Consider the following 18188-nt stretch of genomic DNA (forward strand, 5'->3'; position numbering starts at 1 on the left):
AAACTTGTTCAGACTTTTTTTACCAGAACAGACAGACATAGTGAGTAGATATAAGTTTTGTAATAAGGCTTGTCTTTGAGTCCTAATATTAAAAGTGCAGTCCTGTGATCTACATTTCTTTGTCACAAAGACATTCCTTTACGTTGTTTGACCAGAATTCTCCTAAAGGCATAACCGTTGACATTTGCCATCAACAGTCTGTCCTCGACAGTAGACTTCCTTTTGGTCTCCAAGTACATCTCCAGAAGAAGTCTGGTTAAATATCGTGAAAAATGTCTCTCATTTTGAAAGTTGTTGGCATGCTACACAGATCTGCTATATTGGCTGCTTAATTATGATAACAGTAAACCTAGTTATAAGAATTAAGTCTCAGAAAAAAATTAACCCAACACCAACACCTCATACTGGGAAAGTAAGTACCCCCCACGCTAATTTAGGTGGAAAGATAAAGCAACATGATCCCCAAATTTCCAAATCTGATGCTAAAACTTTCAAAGTCCTTCAATGTAACGTCCGAGGACTTATTCCAAAGACACTTGAAAAAACTAACCTGCTCCACAAAGAGTGTATGGATGTTGCCTTACTACAAGAATGTCTGATAGGTGAAAAAAAGAAATGTCTCAATACCCGGGTACTCTGTTTTCCGCTTCTCTTGTGGGGATTGCCGAGTCCTGGTTACATTGGTGGCTAATGCTCTGGTCGCCAAGAAAGTGTCCACAGACTTGAGTCAGGGGAAAAATAATAGACGCTTGAAATGCATCAATGTTTATAATCCACCAAAACAAGAACTGGTTTTATCAGAGACAATAACTTAAGCTGGAGATCTTAATATACCAACTTCAGAATTATTCAGGAGAAGACTTATTTCCTTTGGGTAATCAGTAACTAAAATTCTTTTAAGAATGAAAGAAATTTTAAACTGAGTGTAACAGTGACTCCATCCGCCTATCACAAAGAATATTTAATAATATTAGTGGTAGTGGTGTTTAAGGATGAACATTACTAAAAGCATAATTGGTAAGTATGGATATTTTCATAGTTTCAGAAGGAGTATTATCGAAATTATTCAGAGATTGTTCAGACATTGTTTAGAAGATGTTCAAAAAAAAAGTTCATATTTCATGTTGAATTGGTTGCAGACATGTGAAGATCTTCTCACACCACACACGACCGTGGTACTTACGCTTCTTCAGATTTTTGTGAAAGACAATGTCTTTAGTTACTATGGAAACCGTAATATATTTGGCAAGACCGTCTCTTAACCTTATACATCTACATAACCGTTCTCAATATAAAAATCGTACGTCTTCTTATTGTCTTATTGAAACAAGTTCTGTAAAAAGTTTATGGTTTGCTTTTCTTAAAAAAAAAAATCAAAAAATGGTTATTATACTTTTACTTATTTCAAAAGACTTTGGGCTCCAGAAATGAATAAGCTTTTTAGAGTGTGTACACAGCGTCCTGTTTTAAAGGTTGGATTTCAGGGGAGGTAACCCATGCTTTTTTCTTGGTGTGTGTGTTCATTTCGTAATATTTTATTGTCTCCCCTCGCCCTCTTTTTTTTTTTTTTTCAACGTCACACGTGACCTCACTGGAGAGGTTCACCCCAAACTATTTTTCTTTTGATATGCATAAAGTCTTATTGAACTAGATTTCCAGCAGCAAGCTCCGCTATTGAAAAATAAATAAAAAGGTCTGGCTTGATCTTCAATGCGTGGGAACGCGGGCTACAGATAAACGATAGACTTGGAGTAGGCCTCTAGAGTCAAGAAAGAGCTGCAGAGACCTGGTAATGGGGTGCTTGTAAGTCAGGGGAGTGGTTGGTAACCCACAAGTGGGGCGTATAAAAGTGTTTATATGATATTAAATAACTCACAAGCTTTTGAACAAAAAGAAAAGTATTGCGCAAGAATCGTTCTTTTCTTTTTTAGTCCTCGGGTTTCAAAAAAATGTGTCCTGTTATAGAATTCATGATTTTGAGCAAAAAAAAAAACATTTAAAATTTATATCGTAATGATCAACTTAAATCTACTACATTTAAAAAAATGAAAAGTGTCAAAAGTGACCCGAAAAAAATTATTTCTGTAAACAACAAATACAAATTTAACAAAACCTGGCAACAATGTTTCAACAGTTCATCTTTTATTTCATTAAATGGCATATTTGTCATTCGTATTGAATTCATAGTTTTAAAAAACCATAAACACACAAATCTATAACAATCAGCAGGCGTGCTCCATTTCTGCTAAAAGAAATGTTTTTTAAGAAATCATAGTCATAAAAATATGCGTACTAATTATAAAGTATATAAGATTATAAGTCAGCAAAAACAATTTAAATTTTAAAATTATGATTCAAGACAACATCCAATATTGCAAGCAAGCAGAATACCAACCACTCTCCGATCTGAGTAGGCCATAAGTTATTTCCCGTGGTTCCCTTGCATATGGTGGACGAACTTACAGCATGTCCTCAGACTTCTTATTTTCCTAGAGGTCTGAAAGAAAGAAATTTGATTAATCTAGAAGCCGATTATAATGACATGTATTTAAAGATGAATGAAACAGCTGAATTGAAAACATTCTCCAAAGTAAAACAGTTTTAAATTAAGTTATCTGTTCTTAGTTGTGCTAGACAACTCACACCAATATATTTATTGTTATTATATGGTGATCCAATACTACATGAAAGTACATATAAATAATTTATAGAGTTCATGTTCAGGCTTCGTATATGTTAAATTATGTCTTGCGAGCACCTAAATGGTAAAAAAGAACCTTTGTACAAAAAAATCCAAGCGAATCCGTTCGGCTGTTGATGAGATCTCTTGATACGTAAATTAGTAGTTCAATCTGTCAGTGATATAGCTTATACTATAGAAATGCATAGTGTCGGTTAGCTCAAGAACCAAAACTTCACCCTTGCTTGCGCTTCCAAACAACGGTTCGGTTACATTGAAAGAATCTTACTTACCTGTAGATATTTCAGCTAAATGTACATGACCACTATTGCTGTGTTTGTCTAATTCTTCAGTATTTGACGACTCCGTCCTAGGCACTTGTGAGTTTAACCTCTTGTCAGCTTTCTTTTGTGTAACGTAATACTTTAGAAAGTTTTTTGTAGCTTCGTAGCCTCGCTGTTATTTCAAGAAAAAAAAAGTGTGGATGAAACTGTAATACAGGAGTTATAGGTGGACAGGGAGCTCAGCTATATAATGACATTTCTAAGGGAGATAAGCCATATAATGGCATTTCTAAGGGAGATAAGCTAAGCTATATAATGACATTTCTAAGGGAGATAAGCTATATAAATGGCATTTCTAAGGGAGATAAGCTATATAATGGCATTTCTAAGGGAGATAAGCTATATAATGACATTTCTAAGGCCTAAGGGGGATTCGCCACATAATGATCATTCAATGAAAGCTATCAAAGGACATTTTAAAATATGTTCATCTCAAAACTTATATAGTTATTTTGAGATTGACGATGAAACAACAGCACATTCCCTTACACCAGCGGTTCACAACCTTTTGGACTCGGCGACCCCTTTTTGCAAAAAAATTGTATGAAAGTAAAATTTTCAATAACGGAGTTGTTCCCCTTTAGATAAATTTCTTTTTTTTTTTTTTTTTTTCGATTTTTTAAAAATATTTGCTTATTAGTTTTGTCTTTTAAATTTGAATCTGTTATTTACAAGAATCAGAAAACCAAAAGTGTGAAAACCTGTATCACAAATTCCACGTCTGCGTCTTCAAGAACAAAGTCCAGTGTATCGATGTATCCAGTATTGATCCCCACTGTTCTGGATGCATCACTTTGCTGTCAACAGAACAACAGCATCAAATTTAGAATAACAACAAACAACACAAGAAACAAACTTGTTTGCAATTTTTACGCAATTACATTTTTTTCCTATTAAATTTAGGTAAATTTAAGTTTTTAGACAGTTTCCCTTTGTCTGACTATTACGTAAGTTGTAAATGTATGTCGCACATGTAAATAGTTCAGTGTTGGACGGACATGCAAGCTATCCTTTGTGATCTTTTATGGCGCTTCTGAGCTAACCCAGCTGTAATGGGTACCTGACATTAGTTTGTGGAAATGTAAAGGCTGTTGGTCGTTATGCTGGCAATGTGACACCCTCTTAAGTTGTGGTTAACAGAAACAAATGGCCTATACATCAAGACTGCAAGGTCCAAAAGAGCGAACTACACAAACTATGTCTTAAGGCCCCCCATCCCTTTCTTGAGGGCCTCAGAATTCGGCCTAGTGATTTATGTCCTCTCTGTGGCATTTTACGTCTCGAGAGACGATCTTTTCCCTTTGCAACTTCTTGTGTGACTAAAGAGGCCAATCCTTGATACACAGCTGCGATCGCAGGTTGGACATATGTAATCACCAGGCGCCGTTGCATTTTCACCCTTCTTTCTGCTTCTGTTGTGTATGACATCTGCAATCTGTGACCCTTTCTTTATGCTCTCTTTCCATGTGGATCTGTCCACTGCCACCTCTCCCCAATGGAGAAGCAGAAAAAAAGAACCACCTTTACGGTGCCTAAGGACAGAATCCATTGCACCGGTGGGAGTGGAAGAAAGCCCCAACAAACATGTTCCCCAACGGGCCAGGTTTTTTTTTATAGTGGACTTTTTCAGGGCTTATGTGATAAAGAGAAGGAAAATAGAGGAGATTCCAACCGGTGTGCTCGGCCTTTGGCCTCGCTTCTAATACTAGCGTCTTGGGGTAAGAGCCATCTTTAATAGGGATAAAATGATTGGAATCTGCTTCGAAGACAGAAGTTTGTTCTGATATACAGATGGAGGCCTAGAGTTCCAAGAGTCTTAGGCTCAACTGTTATGACAATTACATAGAAGAAGCAGAAAAAGATTTTAAAAAAAAAATACAACAACACAAAAACCAATTTTTCTTTTCGACCTTGCGATCTATGGGAGCAGATAATATTAAGCTCTTCTCTTCCATTTTTCGAAGAAGGATAACTAGAAAATCATAAGTATGTCATGTATAATGTTGATTGTTTCCCTTATTTCTAAATATATTCATAATCATAAAAACTATATTTTATTTCAAGTTTATTTGAAATATCGTCATACTGCAATACAGCATTAGATCCGAATGAATATACCACATTATCATTAAACTAAACTAAAAGTAGGACAATTATATAATGAAAAGTACAATGTGTAGTCAAACTTTGATATACACTGATGATAAATTCACTAACATTGTGTAAAATTGAATAAGTTAAAAAGATGCTAAAAATAGACCTCCCGGACCATATGTGAAGATAATTATAGCTACAAGAAGAAATACCCTAGGAGATAACCCATGCCTCTTTTACGTATGAAGGCAGACAATTAACAGAGTGTCATGACAGCGGCAACAATTCTCTTCTTCCCTCAACAGTTTGGACGATGCAAGAAGTAAAGGAAAGATCGCTCTCTTTTTTCTGCGGATTGTCACCCCACAAAAAAAAACAAGAGAGGGGGGGGGGAGAACAAGTGGGTATTCACACGTCGCTACGGTTGGCTGCGCGCTGGACTGTCAAACCCTGCCCGATCCTATCCCCCTTCGTCAGGTTTGGACTAAGAAGTAAACTATCTTCAACTCTGAAGGAACATCCGAAACATGTCAAACATTTTACTTAGCCGACGTGACTTATCCTCCTTCTAACACTATTCAACCTTTCTCTAAACTATCGCCATATTGTTCTTCTTGTTCGCCTAGTCTACTACGTCATTCGCCTGTCTGCCTACGTCACTACTTTTACAGTCGCTAAAAACAATGCACAATTTATTTATCAAACAAAACTAACATACTCTCTAACTGAACTAGGTCACTACAGTGTCACTCAAGATGTAAGGTACTATTGATTTTAGCACGAGAAGCAGTTGATGAGTTGAGACTTGTACAGCCTTATACTTCCAGAACTTGACCAGAAGATCATTGAGTTGCTAAATCGCTAATGACAAATTTTGGATGTTAATTGAAGTATTTATATGTTTAGTTCCGCAAGGTTGTCATTGTCGGAAGTGGTAATGGATGTAAGCACTCCACTACCTATAAAATGCTTCCTAATGGCTTGCGTCTCAAGTAGCCTCTGACAAACAGTCCAACTCCTGGCCTTCGCGTGTACCTCAGATATTGAGTCTGGCGGAACTGTTCTCACTAACAGAGAAGGGGCAAAGGCGAGTAACTGGCGCCTTAACCAATAAGTTTCGGGCAGGAGGGGCTTGTTAGTCAGGGCTGGCTACCCACCTAAGAGAAAGAAAACTCTGAATTCAAACCTCTGTTTCCTTGCAGCTCTACCCAATCATGGGAAAAGCTTCGGGAGTCAACCCTGAGGAAAAATCAGGAGCTGGCGACCACAAGGCAGTTTGCAGCACCCAGTGCTACACTCTGGCAGAACCTGCGACGCCACTGACCCCAAACTGTATCGTCACTGCCACTCCTTTGGATACATCAGCTGCGTGGAGAGGGGGGGGGAACTGGTGTGTGGGCGACATCGTTCCGACCACAGCTAATTTCCAGGCATTCATCTCATTTCCGTGAGATGATCCATAGTCGCCTCGCGACTGAAGGAGGCCATAGAATATATGTTTAGTTCTGATCTCTTTTCAAGTATAATTGTTTTGTGTAATTTTGAATAACTATTGAACTAATTCATCAAGGCTATTATATAGAGAACATTTAAACTTCTTGTATATTAACGTCATGTAAATAAGCTTACTTCTGTTACGTTCAGAGAAACACCATGGACATCAGTTGTTGCCGACGTAATTATTTTTAATGTTCCTGGCAGCCATTACTGCCAATCTTTGTAGTTTTGACGTTTGTGTATTAAATTTAATTAAGGAATAATTCACTTACTTTGACAAAGATGGATGTTGAGTTCACCAAGATTGTATTGAGTAAGGTGGAAGAGAATTGCATCAAGGAATTGACCTCAAGTCTCTTGTATCTCTCATGTAAAGTCTAGAAAATAAAAAGATAATTCGATGACAATGTCTTCAAAATTATATGCAATTTTTTTAAACATTTAGACAAAATATCTCGTCTAAAAATGTACCTGTATTCTGACTCCTATTGTCTCAACAAACTGTCTGAGTTCTAGAGTAGAAATCTGAAATATAAGGTACTAGAAATAATGAATCAAGGGAAGTAATCGATTAAAATACTAAAGCTTTATTAGTTATGCGTCTCTGAGGTTAGTTTTTTTAATTTTTATGCGATTTTGCATTTTCGAGATTTCCAGGAAATTAAGCAAAGTAAATAAAAATTTGTTGCACCTGATTGCTAGTCACAGTTTTGATTGTATCAAAGGGAAAACTTTGAATTAGACCACAAGTTGTCAGTCCATTTTTTCCCCACCGGCTAAAGCCAATCATTACCATTCAGATCTATTTTTTGCAACAAAACGCCCAATAACGTCTTAAAAGATCCCCAGCTGACACCCAAGCAGTCGTTAAATTCACATGAGTGGGTATGTGAACTTGAATGTCTCTCAAAAAAAAATGTATATTCCATCAGTTACTGTGAACAGGGCCGGCGTTAGGTATTTGGAGGCCATAGGCGAAGCTAATAGGGTACTTCCTAGGCAAGCGAATAGAGTATTTCCTAGGCAAAGCAAACAGGGTACTTCCTAGGCGAAGCGAATAGAGTACTTCCTAGGCGAAGCTAATAGGGTATTTCCTAGGCAAAGCGAATAAAGTACTTCCTAGACGAAGCTAATGGGGTACTTCCTAGGCTAAGCGAATAGGGTACTTCCTAGGCGAAGCGAATAGAGTACTTCCTAGGCGAAGCTAATAGGGTACTGTCACCACCTCAAAGTTGGTGCCATAGAGTAGAAACCCTAATTCTGTATTGTGTATGTTAATTCCATATTGTGAATCTTATTCACAACCCATGTTGCACTAAGGTGAACACTTTTGACCTTAGGTGAACCAGAGAGTTAAAGGCAGTCAGTCCACATAGAGATCTTGTAGCAAGCACTTGTATTGAGTCACTTAAGATATAAGCAGTAGAGTTAGATGTTTAAAGTAGTTGGTTATAGAATAAGTACTAAGTTGTGATATTCGTATATTACTGTTGGATTAATACTGACCATTCCTGGGTCGAATTGTATGGTGTATTCACTATGTGGTGTTATATTAAACTTATTGTGTCTGCTACACCCAGCGTCGTTTCATTATTCTGTGATTTGTAACAAGAACCCAATGTCACTACCACGCCTACATTGATAACCACAGCCACATTCATAACATATAAAATAAACACGGTGACATTCTTGGTGTCAGAAGCGGCCGAAAACGACATTTATGACAGCATTGTTCAAAGTCACTTTAACATGATATGCTGAGACAACCTGCGTGGACGAAACTAGACAACCCTGATCTTACAACCTGTGTGGGTGAAACTAGACAACCCTGATCTTACAACCTGTGTGGGTGAAACTAGACAACCGTGATACTACAACCGGTGTGGGTGAAAATCTAGTACTACAAGTCATCCAAGTCATCGTTTGAAGACAGCTGATATATGGTCAGTCGAAGTAGCTGACATATTCAAGAATCATCTACATCGAGTGCTCGTCATAATTCTAATGACACACTCCTATTGTCGCTGTCTAACAGCACATTTAATAAGAGAGCGCTCTCACTCTTAGACCTCTCTTGTCGTCACTACCTATGGTCATTTTTAGTTATTTATATTTGTTTCAGCAACTGTATGAAAATGGATTACCTGTCAAACATCTGAAGTATTTATTGGATTACTATTTTTCAAGAACTTAAGTACCGTATCTTTTACCGTTGTACTGTGGATTTAACAAGTGGATTACTTATGAACTGTACTATTCTACTGTGGATTTAACAAGTGGATTACTTATGAACTGTACCATTGTACTGTGAATTTAACAAGTGGATTACTTATGAACTGTAACATTGTACTGTGGATTTAACAAGTGGATTACTTATGAACTGTACCATTGTGCTGTGGATTTAACAAGTGGATTACTTATGAACTGTACCGTTGTGCTGTGGAATTAGCAAGTGGATTACTTATGAACTGTACTGTGGACATATTTTATGTGGAGCATCACCGGAACTTTATGTACAAGTCAAGCATCAAGTGAATATTTAAGGGAAGTAACTTTAATTACCCTTTAGTATTAATGAATATTGATTAGTTCTCTTTGAACTACACCACAATTTTTTTCATTGTTTACATCTGTATTTATATATACACCTGACCTGTAGGGACTAAATTTCATTATCTATTGAGTCTGAGCATTTATATTTTTTTTCAAAATCAGCATCCAGGTATTGGTAGGGACTCTTTAGATAAAGTAAATACTTGATCGTATAGCTGTATTAGTCAAGTTTGTATTTCGTCAAGTATCTATCATATTGTTAAACTCTTGTATTGATATTGTCTTGTTTACATCTGTTGAATTTTCTTTTGCGTCATAGTTATTTCTCATTGTAATTCTTTTGTCTACTATTTCTACTATCTTGTAATGTCTCTTTAAAGCAGACTGTTTAGTATCTATAGTGTATTTATGTTTGTCTAATTAATTACTTATTAATATAGATATTTATTTTACTTCTTATTTCAACCTATTTTTTTATTATCAACACTACACTACACACTTGATACACTATGGGATATATTTTGATTTGAGATTGTGACAAGATTGATTGTATATAATATATACTTTGAGCACATTGAACTATTTTGATACTATTGATACATTGATCACTATTTATCAGACTAATAAGGCTCACATAATTGTGAATTACTTGTTGCAATAAACTTTTACATTGCAAGGGGAGATACTAGAAATACATAATCACATAATTGATCAGTAAAGTATTACATTACGAACTAGACAAAGTACCAAGAATAACTTAAGATACCTCATAACCTCAATTGTTTCGCACAAAAAATATATCTACTATTACCTGCAATTACTATTTGAGCTATAATAATTATTTATCGTACAATATTCATTTACAACTACCTAGTGTACACATATCTATTAATTAACTATATTACTAATTTGAATCTTTGAAAATGGCTGAGTATGAAAAACTAATAGAGATAGTGGATAAACTAAAGTTAAAAGAAGATGATAGAGCTGCATTCATTAAAATTGAAATAGATAGAATTAGAGTAGAAAAAGACAAGCAACGGGAAGAAAGGCTACATGAAAGAAGACTGAGAGAGAAAGAACAAGAAAACTTAGAGAAAGAAAAAGAACGCCAGCATGAAATAAAATTAAAAGAACATGAAGAAAAAATGGCAAAACTAGCAAAAGAAAATAAAGACAATTCAGCAAGTCAAACTTCATCTCATCATCAGTATCATAGCAAATTTAGGAACTTTGATCCAAAAGAAGACACATTGGAAAATTTCATTATTCAATTTGAATACATCTGTCAAACAGCAAATATGAATAGTGCACAAATGGCTCAACAACTGCTAGCTAACCTAAGAGGTGAACCACTAAACATCATCGACACACTAACTATGGAGCAAAGAAAAGACTACAACACAGTAAAACAAAGACTAATTGAACATTTTGGCAAAACGGAGGAGCACTATCGAAAACTTTTTAGGGAAATAAAACTAGCAAAGAATACAGATTTAAAAAGAACAATACATGACATGCGCCAGAACATGACAAAGTGGCTACAACTCGCAAACTGCAACTTAGATGACCCCAAACAGATCTTAGATTTTTTTCTCATTGAGAATGTGCTAATTAATGTTACAGATGCAGCATTCTCATTCCTGAAGGAGAGAAAAATAAAAAATGAAGCTGAATTGATATCAAACTTAACAACATACAAGGACTCCCACCCAAACATCACCATTGACAAAAGGGAATTATACAATGTAGCTGCAACAGTGACAGAAAACCATCCAAGAACTACAAATAAATTTAAATATGCCAAGAGCATACAATGTTTTTTCTGTGGCATATTGGGTCACACCAAAGCAGAGTGCAGAAAGAGAATGGCATCAGAAAAACAGCAATATGTAAATAGAAACCATAAATATGGAAGAGATAACAGAACTTTCCAGAGCTTCAGTCCTAACTATAATAGATCCTATCAACAACAATATAACAGAAGAACATGGCAAAGCTACAGTCCAACTAACAGTAGATCACATCAAACAAACAGAAGATGGCAAAACAACAGAATGTCTAGAAGAGATCAATTTCAAGATAGACAACATACTTACCACAATAACAATTACACTAGACAAAATATAGCAGCTGTAGCAACTGAAACACCAATAGAATATGAAACAGTAGCATATATACAGACAAAGGTAGCCAAATTAAAAGTGTATCCTGCCTATGTGGATGGCATTAAGGTATATGCATTACGTGACAGCGGCTGCACCTCAATCATTGTGAAGAAATCACTAGTAAAACCTGAACAGATCCTAAAAGACAAGGTCACACTGACTTATGCAAATAAAGACTTATGGGAAGAATGTGAAACAGCATTAGTTTTCATTGAATCACCATGGTTCACTGGTCAATATAAAGCCATAGTAATGAACAACCCAGCTGAAGAACTAATTATAGGGAACATAGAGAATATAGTTGAACTGTCAGAAGAAGCCTTAGTAATATGGGCCAATAGTGTAAATCAAGAAAACATTGAGTTAGCATCAACTACTAATTCACATGATTACAACAATGTCAGTATACATGAAGCAACTAAAGATAATCAGTCAATTACAAATGCAAATAAAATAGATGTAGAATGTCAAACTCATTTGCTAACAGAAGCATCTAAACTAAATAAAGATTGCCAAACAATTAACACACAAACAAATGATAGTGAAATACAAACAGATGAAATACAAATAGATGATAAAGATAAAGCTAAAAAACAAGAAATACAAAATGACATTAACACTAGCTCACCTAAAATAATAATAACAGAAGAGCGAAGAGATATTAGCCTTGACATTTAAAAACAGCAAACAGATAGAAGTATATGATCTAGAAGTCAATTATCAGGATGTTGTATGCATAGTTGATGAAGAATCCACAATCACTTTTGTAGAGCCCAATTTAGTAGAAAAAGAAGATTATTTGAATGATATAGCCATTGTAACCTTACCAAACTCTAGAAAGATAGAATGTAAAACTGCCATTGCTGAAATCAAATCACCATTTATAAAAGGGAAAATAAAAGTTGTAATACTTGAAAATACTATCAGTCCAGTAATTATTGGATCTTATCCAAAAGTTAAAGTGCATCAAAAGCCAGTAATACATAAAACAATATGGTTTTATGACCTGTCTGATTGTGATTTCCAGAAAGAAATTTTTCAAATAGTACAAGAAATAACTTGTGATTTTGGATATAAAAAAGTTTGGAAACATCCAGAACTTGGAGAGTCAATGTGGGTACAAATAAAAAACTTTGGCCATTACAAAGAGTTATTACATAAAATATACGGAACACCAATTAAGGGACTCACAATTAACATCAGTGTTGTTGACTTAATACATCGCATCTGGTAAACATTGAGCATTATGTTGTAAACATTGAGCATTATTTTGTAAACATTGAGTACTATTTTTAAACATTGAACTAGAACTAAGACTTCATTTTTTAAAAAACTCTATTTGTAAACAAACTTTGGAATTTGATTACTACATTGTAACCAACAATTTTTTTTCACATTCTTTTGTCAACAAGAATAACATTTTTGTACTCAATGTAAACAAACATTGAATTTTTTTCCCAACTTATTCAGTACCTAGCTTAATTTTTTTTCCATACAATGTAAACATTATTTTTCTCATTGTATTGAGAACAACTTGGACAAAATTTTTTTCCACAGCTATTGTAAACAAGATTGGAATTTTTTTACTATGTCATTTATCACAATTATATAACTTAGTCACATTTTTCAATACTATTGAAAAAGGAGATTGATTCATAATGTAACTTATTTATTCAATGTCAATTAGTGTAATCAAATATTGACATACACTTGTATTTTTTTGAAAACATTTTTGTCAAACTATTCTTATGGACTATATTTTTTGTAACAATCATTGATGTAAACAAGAAGATTGTTGTACAAACTTTTTGATATTTCAAGTACTGAAAGAGACACTTGATATTATTTTTTAAATTGGACTTGCATTTTTTTTCACAACAGATTAAAATAAATACAACTAAACTAGTAGGATGTTATGCTTGTATGTATATGCTTTAACAAATTAATGTAAACTCAAAGATTGTATCACAACTGACACATTTTCTCAGTTGAAGCTTTTTTTGACAAAGATTTTTTTGAACTTTGTACTCAATAATTATTTGATAAACAATGTAACATTAAACTTTTGCCATTACTAGCTACAAATTATTTGAACTGTCATATGGAGAAATACTTAATTGAAACATAAGGTGCATGTAACAAGCACTATGAAGGATACTTATTATTTTGATTTGATGTTCATACTTTCGATCCAATATTTTGATACTTGAATTATACATATTTACTTGTGTAATATTAATGCACAACAATTTTTTATGGAGATGTCAAACCTCATATTGAAGTAAATGGATACATTGAATTTGTAACAATGATCATTAATCAATTTGATCTTGAATTTTGACACATATTTTGAATTTTTTCTATACTTATCACTTACATATTGAGACTTACTTGTAACATTTTCTACATGATTTGTACATATTGTATTATTGGTGTTAAAAATCAGACTTCTAACATTTCTATAGTGTCAAAGATTTTTTTATAAATAGATATTGTGAATAAAAAACTTGTATTAATTTTTCACATTGTGACATAGGAGATTGTCATTGAAATTTTCGTCACACTTTGCACATATTATTATGAAAAAGACTTGTAAATATTGAACACATTTGAATATTGATGTATATATTAGAACTACATGTAAAGAATTATTTGGGATGTTAAGTATTTGACTCAGAGAATTATTTGAATTGCCTTACAAGAATATGATGAATTAGAGAATTTTGCCCTTGTATGAATTTTTTTTGATTCAGCAAATATTTTGTGTAACACTTTCATATTATATATTTTATTTCAAGTTTGTAGTTCTATTTGAACTCAGCAATTGAACATTTCATAGACCCCAAGAATTCCAATTGATCCTACTTATGATAATTATGTCGTCAAGCTGAAAAAAATTTCTTCAAAATTTTTTTCAAAAGGGGGGTGATAGGTAATGTCACCACCTCAAAGTTGGTGCCATAGAGTAGAAACCCTAATTCTGTATTGTGTATGTTAATTCCATATTGTGAATCTTATTCACAACCCATGTTGCACTAAGGTGAACACTTTTGACCTTAGGTGAACCAGAGAGTTAAAGGCAGTCAGTCCACATAGAGATCTTGTAGCAAGCACTTGTATTGAGTCACTTAAGATATAAGCAGTAGAGTTAGATGTTTAAAGTAGTTGGTTATAGAATAAGTACTAAGTTGTGATATTCGTATATTACTGTTGGATTAATACTGACCATTCCTGGGTCGAATTGTATGGTGTATTCACTATGTGGTGTTATATTAAACTTATTGTGTCTGCTACACCCAGCGTCGTTTCATTATTCTGTGATTTGTAACAAGAACCCAATGTCACTACCACGCCTACATTGATAACCACAGCCACATTCATAACATATAAAATCAAACGGTGACAGGTACTTCCTAGGCAAAGCGAATAAAGTACTTCCTAGGCGAAGCTAATGGGGTACTTACTAGGCAAAGCGAATAGGGTACTTCCTAGGCAAAGCGAATAGGGTACTTCCTAGGTGAAGCGAATAGGGTACTTCCTAAGCAAAGCGAATAGGGTACTTCCTAGGCAAAGCTAATAGCGTACTTCCTAGGCAAAGCTAATAGGGTACTTCCTAGGCGAAGCTAATGGGGTACTTCCTAGGCAAAGCTAATAGGGTACTTCCTAGGCGAAGCTAATGGGGTACTTCCTAGGCAAAGCGAATAGGGTACTTCCTAGGCAAAGCGAATAGGGTACTTCCTAAGCAAAGCGAATAGGGTACTTCCTAGGTGAAGCGAATAGGGTACTTCCTAAGCAAAGCGAATAGGGTACTTCCTAGGCAAAGCTAATAGCGTACTTCCTAGGCAAAGCTAATAGGGTACTTCCTAGGCGAAGCTAATGGGGTACTTCCTAGGCAAAGCTAATAGGGTACTTCCTAGGCGAAGCTAATGGGGTACTTCCTAGGCAAAGCGAATAGGGTACTTCCTAGGCAAAGCGAATAGGGTACTTCCTAGGTGAAGCGAATAGGGTACTTCCTAAGCAAAGCGAATAGGGTACTTCCTAGGCAAAGCTAATAGCGTACTTCCTAGGCAAAGCTAATAGGGTACTTCCTAGGCGAAGCTAATGGGGTACTTCCTAGGCAAAGCGAATAGGGTACTTCCTAGGCGAAGCGAATAGAGTACTTCCTAGGCGAAGCGAGCAGGGTGGTCCCAAATGAAATAGAAAAGCAAAAAAAAAAATAATAAGACCGAAAAATAGGCAAAAATTAATAAAAAAAACTTGCTGTATCTAAATTAACAATTAAGTTCAATTCATATAGCCCCGATAGCACGGTTGTGCTTCATGGACGATTCATGATCATGAAAACTAGAAATAACTTTTCACCAAATAAAACAAACAAAAGTCTTCTAACATATGAAGGATAGCAAACAGACCTAAACATTAACCAATAATTCTTGAATATAGTAGAGACTTAGATTTATGCTATATTTAATATCTTATCCATGTTTTCTCCTGTGCGAGGCTCCAGTCGATCGGAGGCCCTAGGCGGCTGTCTAGTTTGCCTATGCCTAAGGCCAGCGCTGCTGTGACACTCACCATTCCGTTGCCGTCTTGGTCGAGGACACTGAAGACCTTCTCCACATCAACTCCAGTCCCAAACAACAAAGCGAAATCCTCTTCAGAGAAGACATCTTTCTAGAAGAGAATAAATACATGGTCATGTAGCCTAATAAGTGAAATTAATACCTAAAATATTAAAACCTATGAGTTCACTTTTTTTTAGCGGACCCCGAAAGACGCTATTGGTTTTGTGTGGCCTGTCTGTCCGTCTGTCCCGTTTAGATCTCAGAAACTAGAAGAGATAATGAAAATCGGACATCATGATATTTTAGATCATTCAAAGTTCTAATGCAACGGCTACTACTACCAATGTCTAGATCTGCCCATGTGTCTCTAGATGGACCACTTCGGGGGCCGATTTTGAGTTTGTGTGTCCACACAAACTGTCTTTGTAGCCTTTTTAAATATCACAATTAAATTAATTAATATAAAACTTAATGGAATATTTCTAAGATCCACAAGTTTTCTAATAGTTAGGTTCAACCGTCTTACATCTTGTAGAGCTCTTGCTAATTCAGTCTTACTAATGATTTCTTTGTCCAATAAGTTATATTTTTTTAACATCTGAAAAGAGAAAATGGAAGTAAGTTATTGATTGAACTGAAACAAAAAAGTAAAGGCCTAAAGGTAAGTGATGGGCAAACTAAGGCCCGCGAGCCAACTCCTGCCCACGGAAAAATCCGGCTTGCGACATGTTTTGTTAAAAAAAAATAAAAATGAAAATTTTTACTCATAATTTGAAAATTCGAGCTTTTAATACGAGTTGAAACGTATTAACTTTTATTGGCATGATTCAATACTTGCTGCGTCTGCTGATATGAAATTCGCACAAGTGCAGTGAATACAATTTTAGTGAACATTAAATTGTCATCAAACAAGTGACTTTTGGTTTGGTGTTTATTCTCTGTACAAGTGACTGATTTATTGCTTCATTATATTTATTTTAGGTGAGACTTTAATACTAAACCATCACTTGCCCCAGCGCAGCCAAGGGGGTTTTGAGTTTAAAACTCCCTACCAGGGGGTTTTGCAGTCAAATCCCCCTCTTCTATAAAACATGTGACAACATTTTGATGGTATGATGCGTTGTCATGCCGGGGATTTTACTAGAATTCAATAGTTGACAAAATTGAAGATCTAGAATTACAATTGACGATTCTTTGATAAAACAAAACTCTGGAACTTTATTAAATACAACGTAAGTACAGTTATGTACAAATTACAAATCAATGAGCATATTACAAAGGTTTTCCAAACAGAGCTCTTAGAAACGTGACTGACTACAAGGACATTATTTTATCGACTGACTTTACCTTCTTACTACCGCCAATTCTCTGGCGCTAACTCTTTTCAAAAATGTCTTTGTTTAAATTCAAATCAACCAATAGATTTTAAACATACTAATTACGTCCCTTGGGTAAATCCTGACTTGAATGTCAAGTGTCTAAATTTGAGGATTAAATCCCGAGACTCATGTCGAGGGTTTATATTACTTTCAAAAGTGAAATGTACAAACAATTCTATAATGTAATCTGTGACAAACAATACTGGAAAAAAAAGAACGCAATTTAGAAAAGCTAAGGAAAATTTTGATTTTAAAACCCCCTCCGAAATTTACGATTAAAGCCCTTCTTCAATATAAGACTATCCATACATCAGTCATCAGATTCTATGAGCGTAGCCAAGAATGATTTGTGTTTAACCCCCCCCCCTCCCCCCAACTCAAGCGGGGTTTATAGCTAAAAACCACCTCTTCAATATAAAAAAGCAAATTGCACACTCAAAATGCTATGATCGTAGCCAAAGGGGGTTTTGAGCTTAAACCCTCCTCCAGCGGGGTTTGAAGCTAAAAAATACCTCTTGAATATAAAAAAAAAATTACACACTCAAAATGCTATAATCGTAGCCATAGGGAGTTTTTAGTTTTAACCCCCCTCCAGTGGCGTTTGAAGCTAAAAATAAAGTACCTCTTCAATATAAAAAAGAAACAAGTTCTATGACCGTAGCTAATGTGATTTTGAATGAATTAAAAACAAAAAAAACTCCACAGATTTTTTAGTCCCCCCCCCCCAAATGATTTTGACGACAAAACCTCCCTTTTTGATATAAAATCTAATGCAAACTACAGTCACCTAATTCCAAGCGAGTAGCCATAGAGGTTACACATTTCTATGAGTGGCTGGCTGGGCTCCCTCAATAAAGTGCAGTGAATAGTCATCTGGCGAAGTTGAAAAAGTCTAAATGTGCCTCAAC

At 35.1% G+C, this 18188-nt stretch overlaps 1 protein-coding gene across 1 annotated transcript in view; it reads right to left on the reverse strand.

Moving 5' to 3' along the window:
- Positions 1-2121: 2121 nt before the first annotated feature.
- Positions 2122-18188, reverse strand: part of LOC106076448 (uncharacterized) — a 39580-nt gene continuing 23513 nt past the window's right edge. Inside the window, exons 11-17 of the mRNA XM_056008889.1 lie at positions 16428-16499; positions 15912-16010; positions 7087-7140; positions 6888-6992; positions 3726-3821; positions 2974-3136; positions 2122-2497 (exon numbers count right to left, since the gene is read on the reverse strand). Coding sequence (XP_055864864.1) covers positions 2490-2497; positions 2974-3136; positions 3726-3821; positions 6888-6992; positions 7087-7140; positions 15912-16010; positions 16428-16499 — 597 coding nt within the window. The 3' untranslated portion in view covers positions 2122-2489. The remainder of the gene's footprint in view (positions 2498-2973; positions 3137-3725; positions 3822-6887; positions 6993-7086; positions 7141-15911; positions 16011-16427; positions 16500-18188) is intronic.

This window comes from Biomphalaria glabrata, chromosome 13 (assembly GCF_947242115.1).
Source record: "Biomphalaria glabrata chromosome 13, xgBioGlab47.1, whole genome shotgun sequence".
Taxonomy (NCBI): Eukaryota; Metazoa; Mollusca; class Gastropoda; family Planorbidae; genus Biomphalaria; species Biomphalaria glabrata.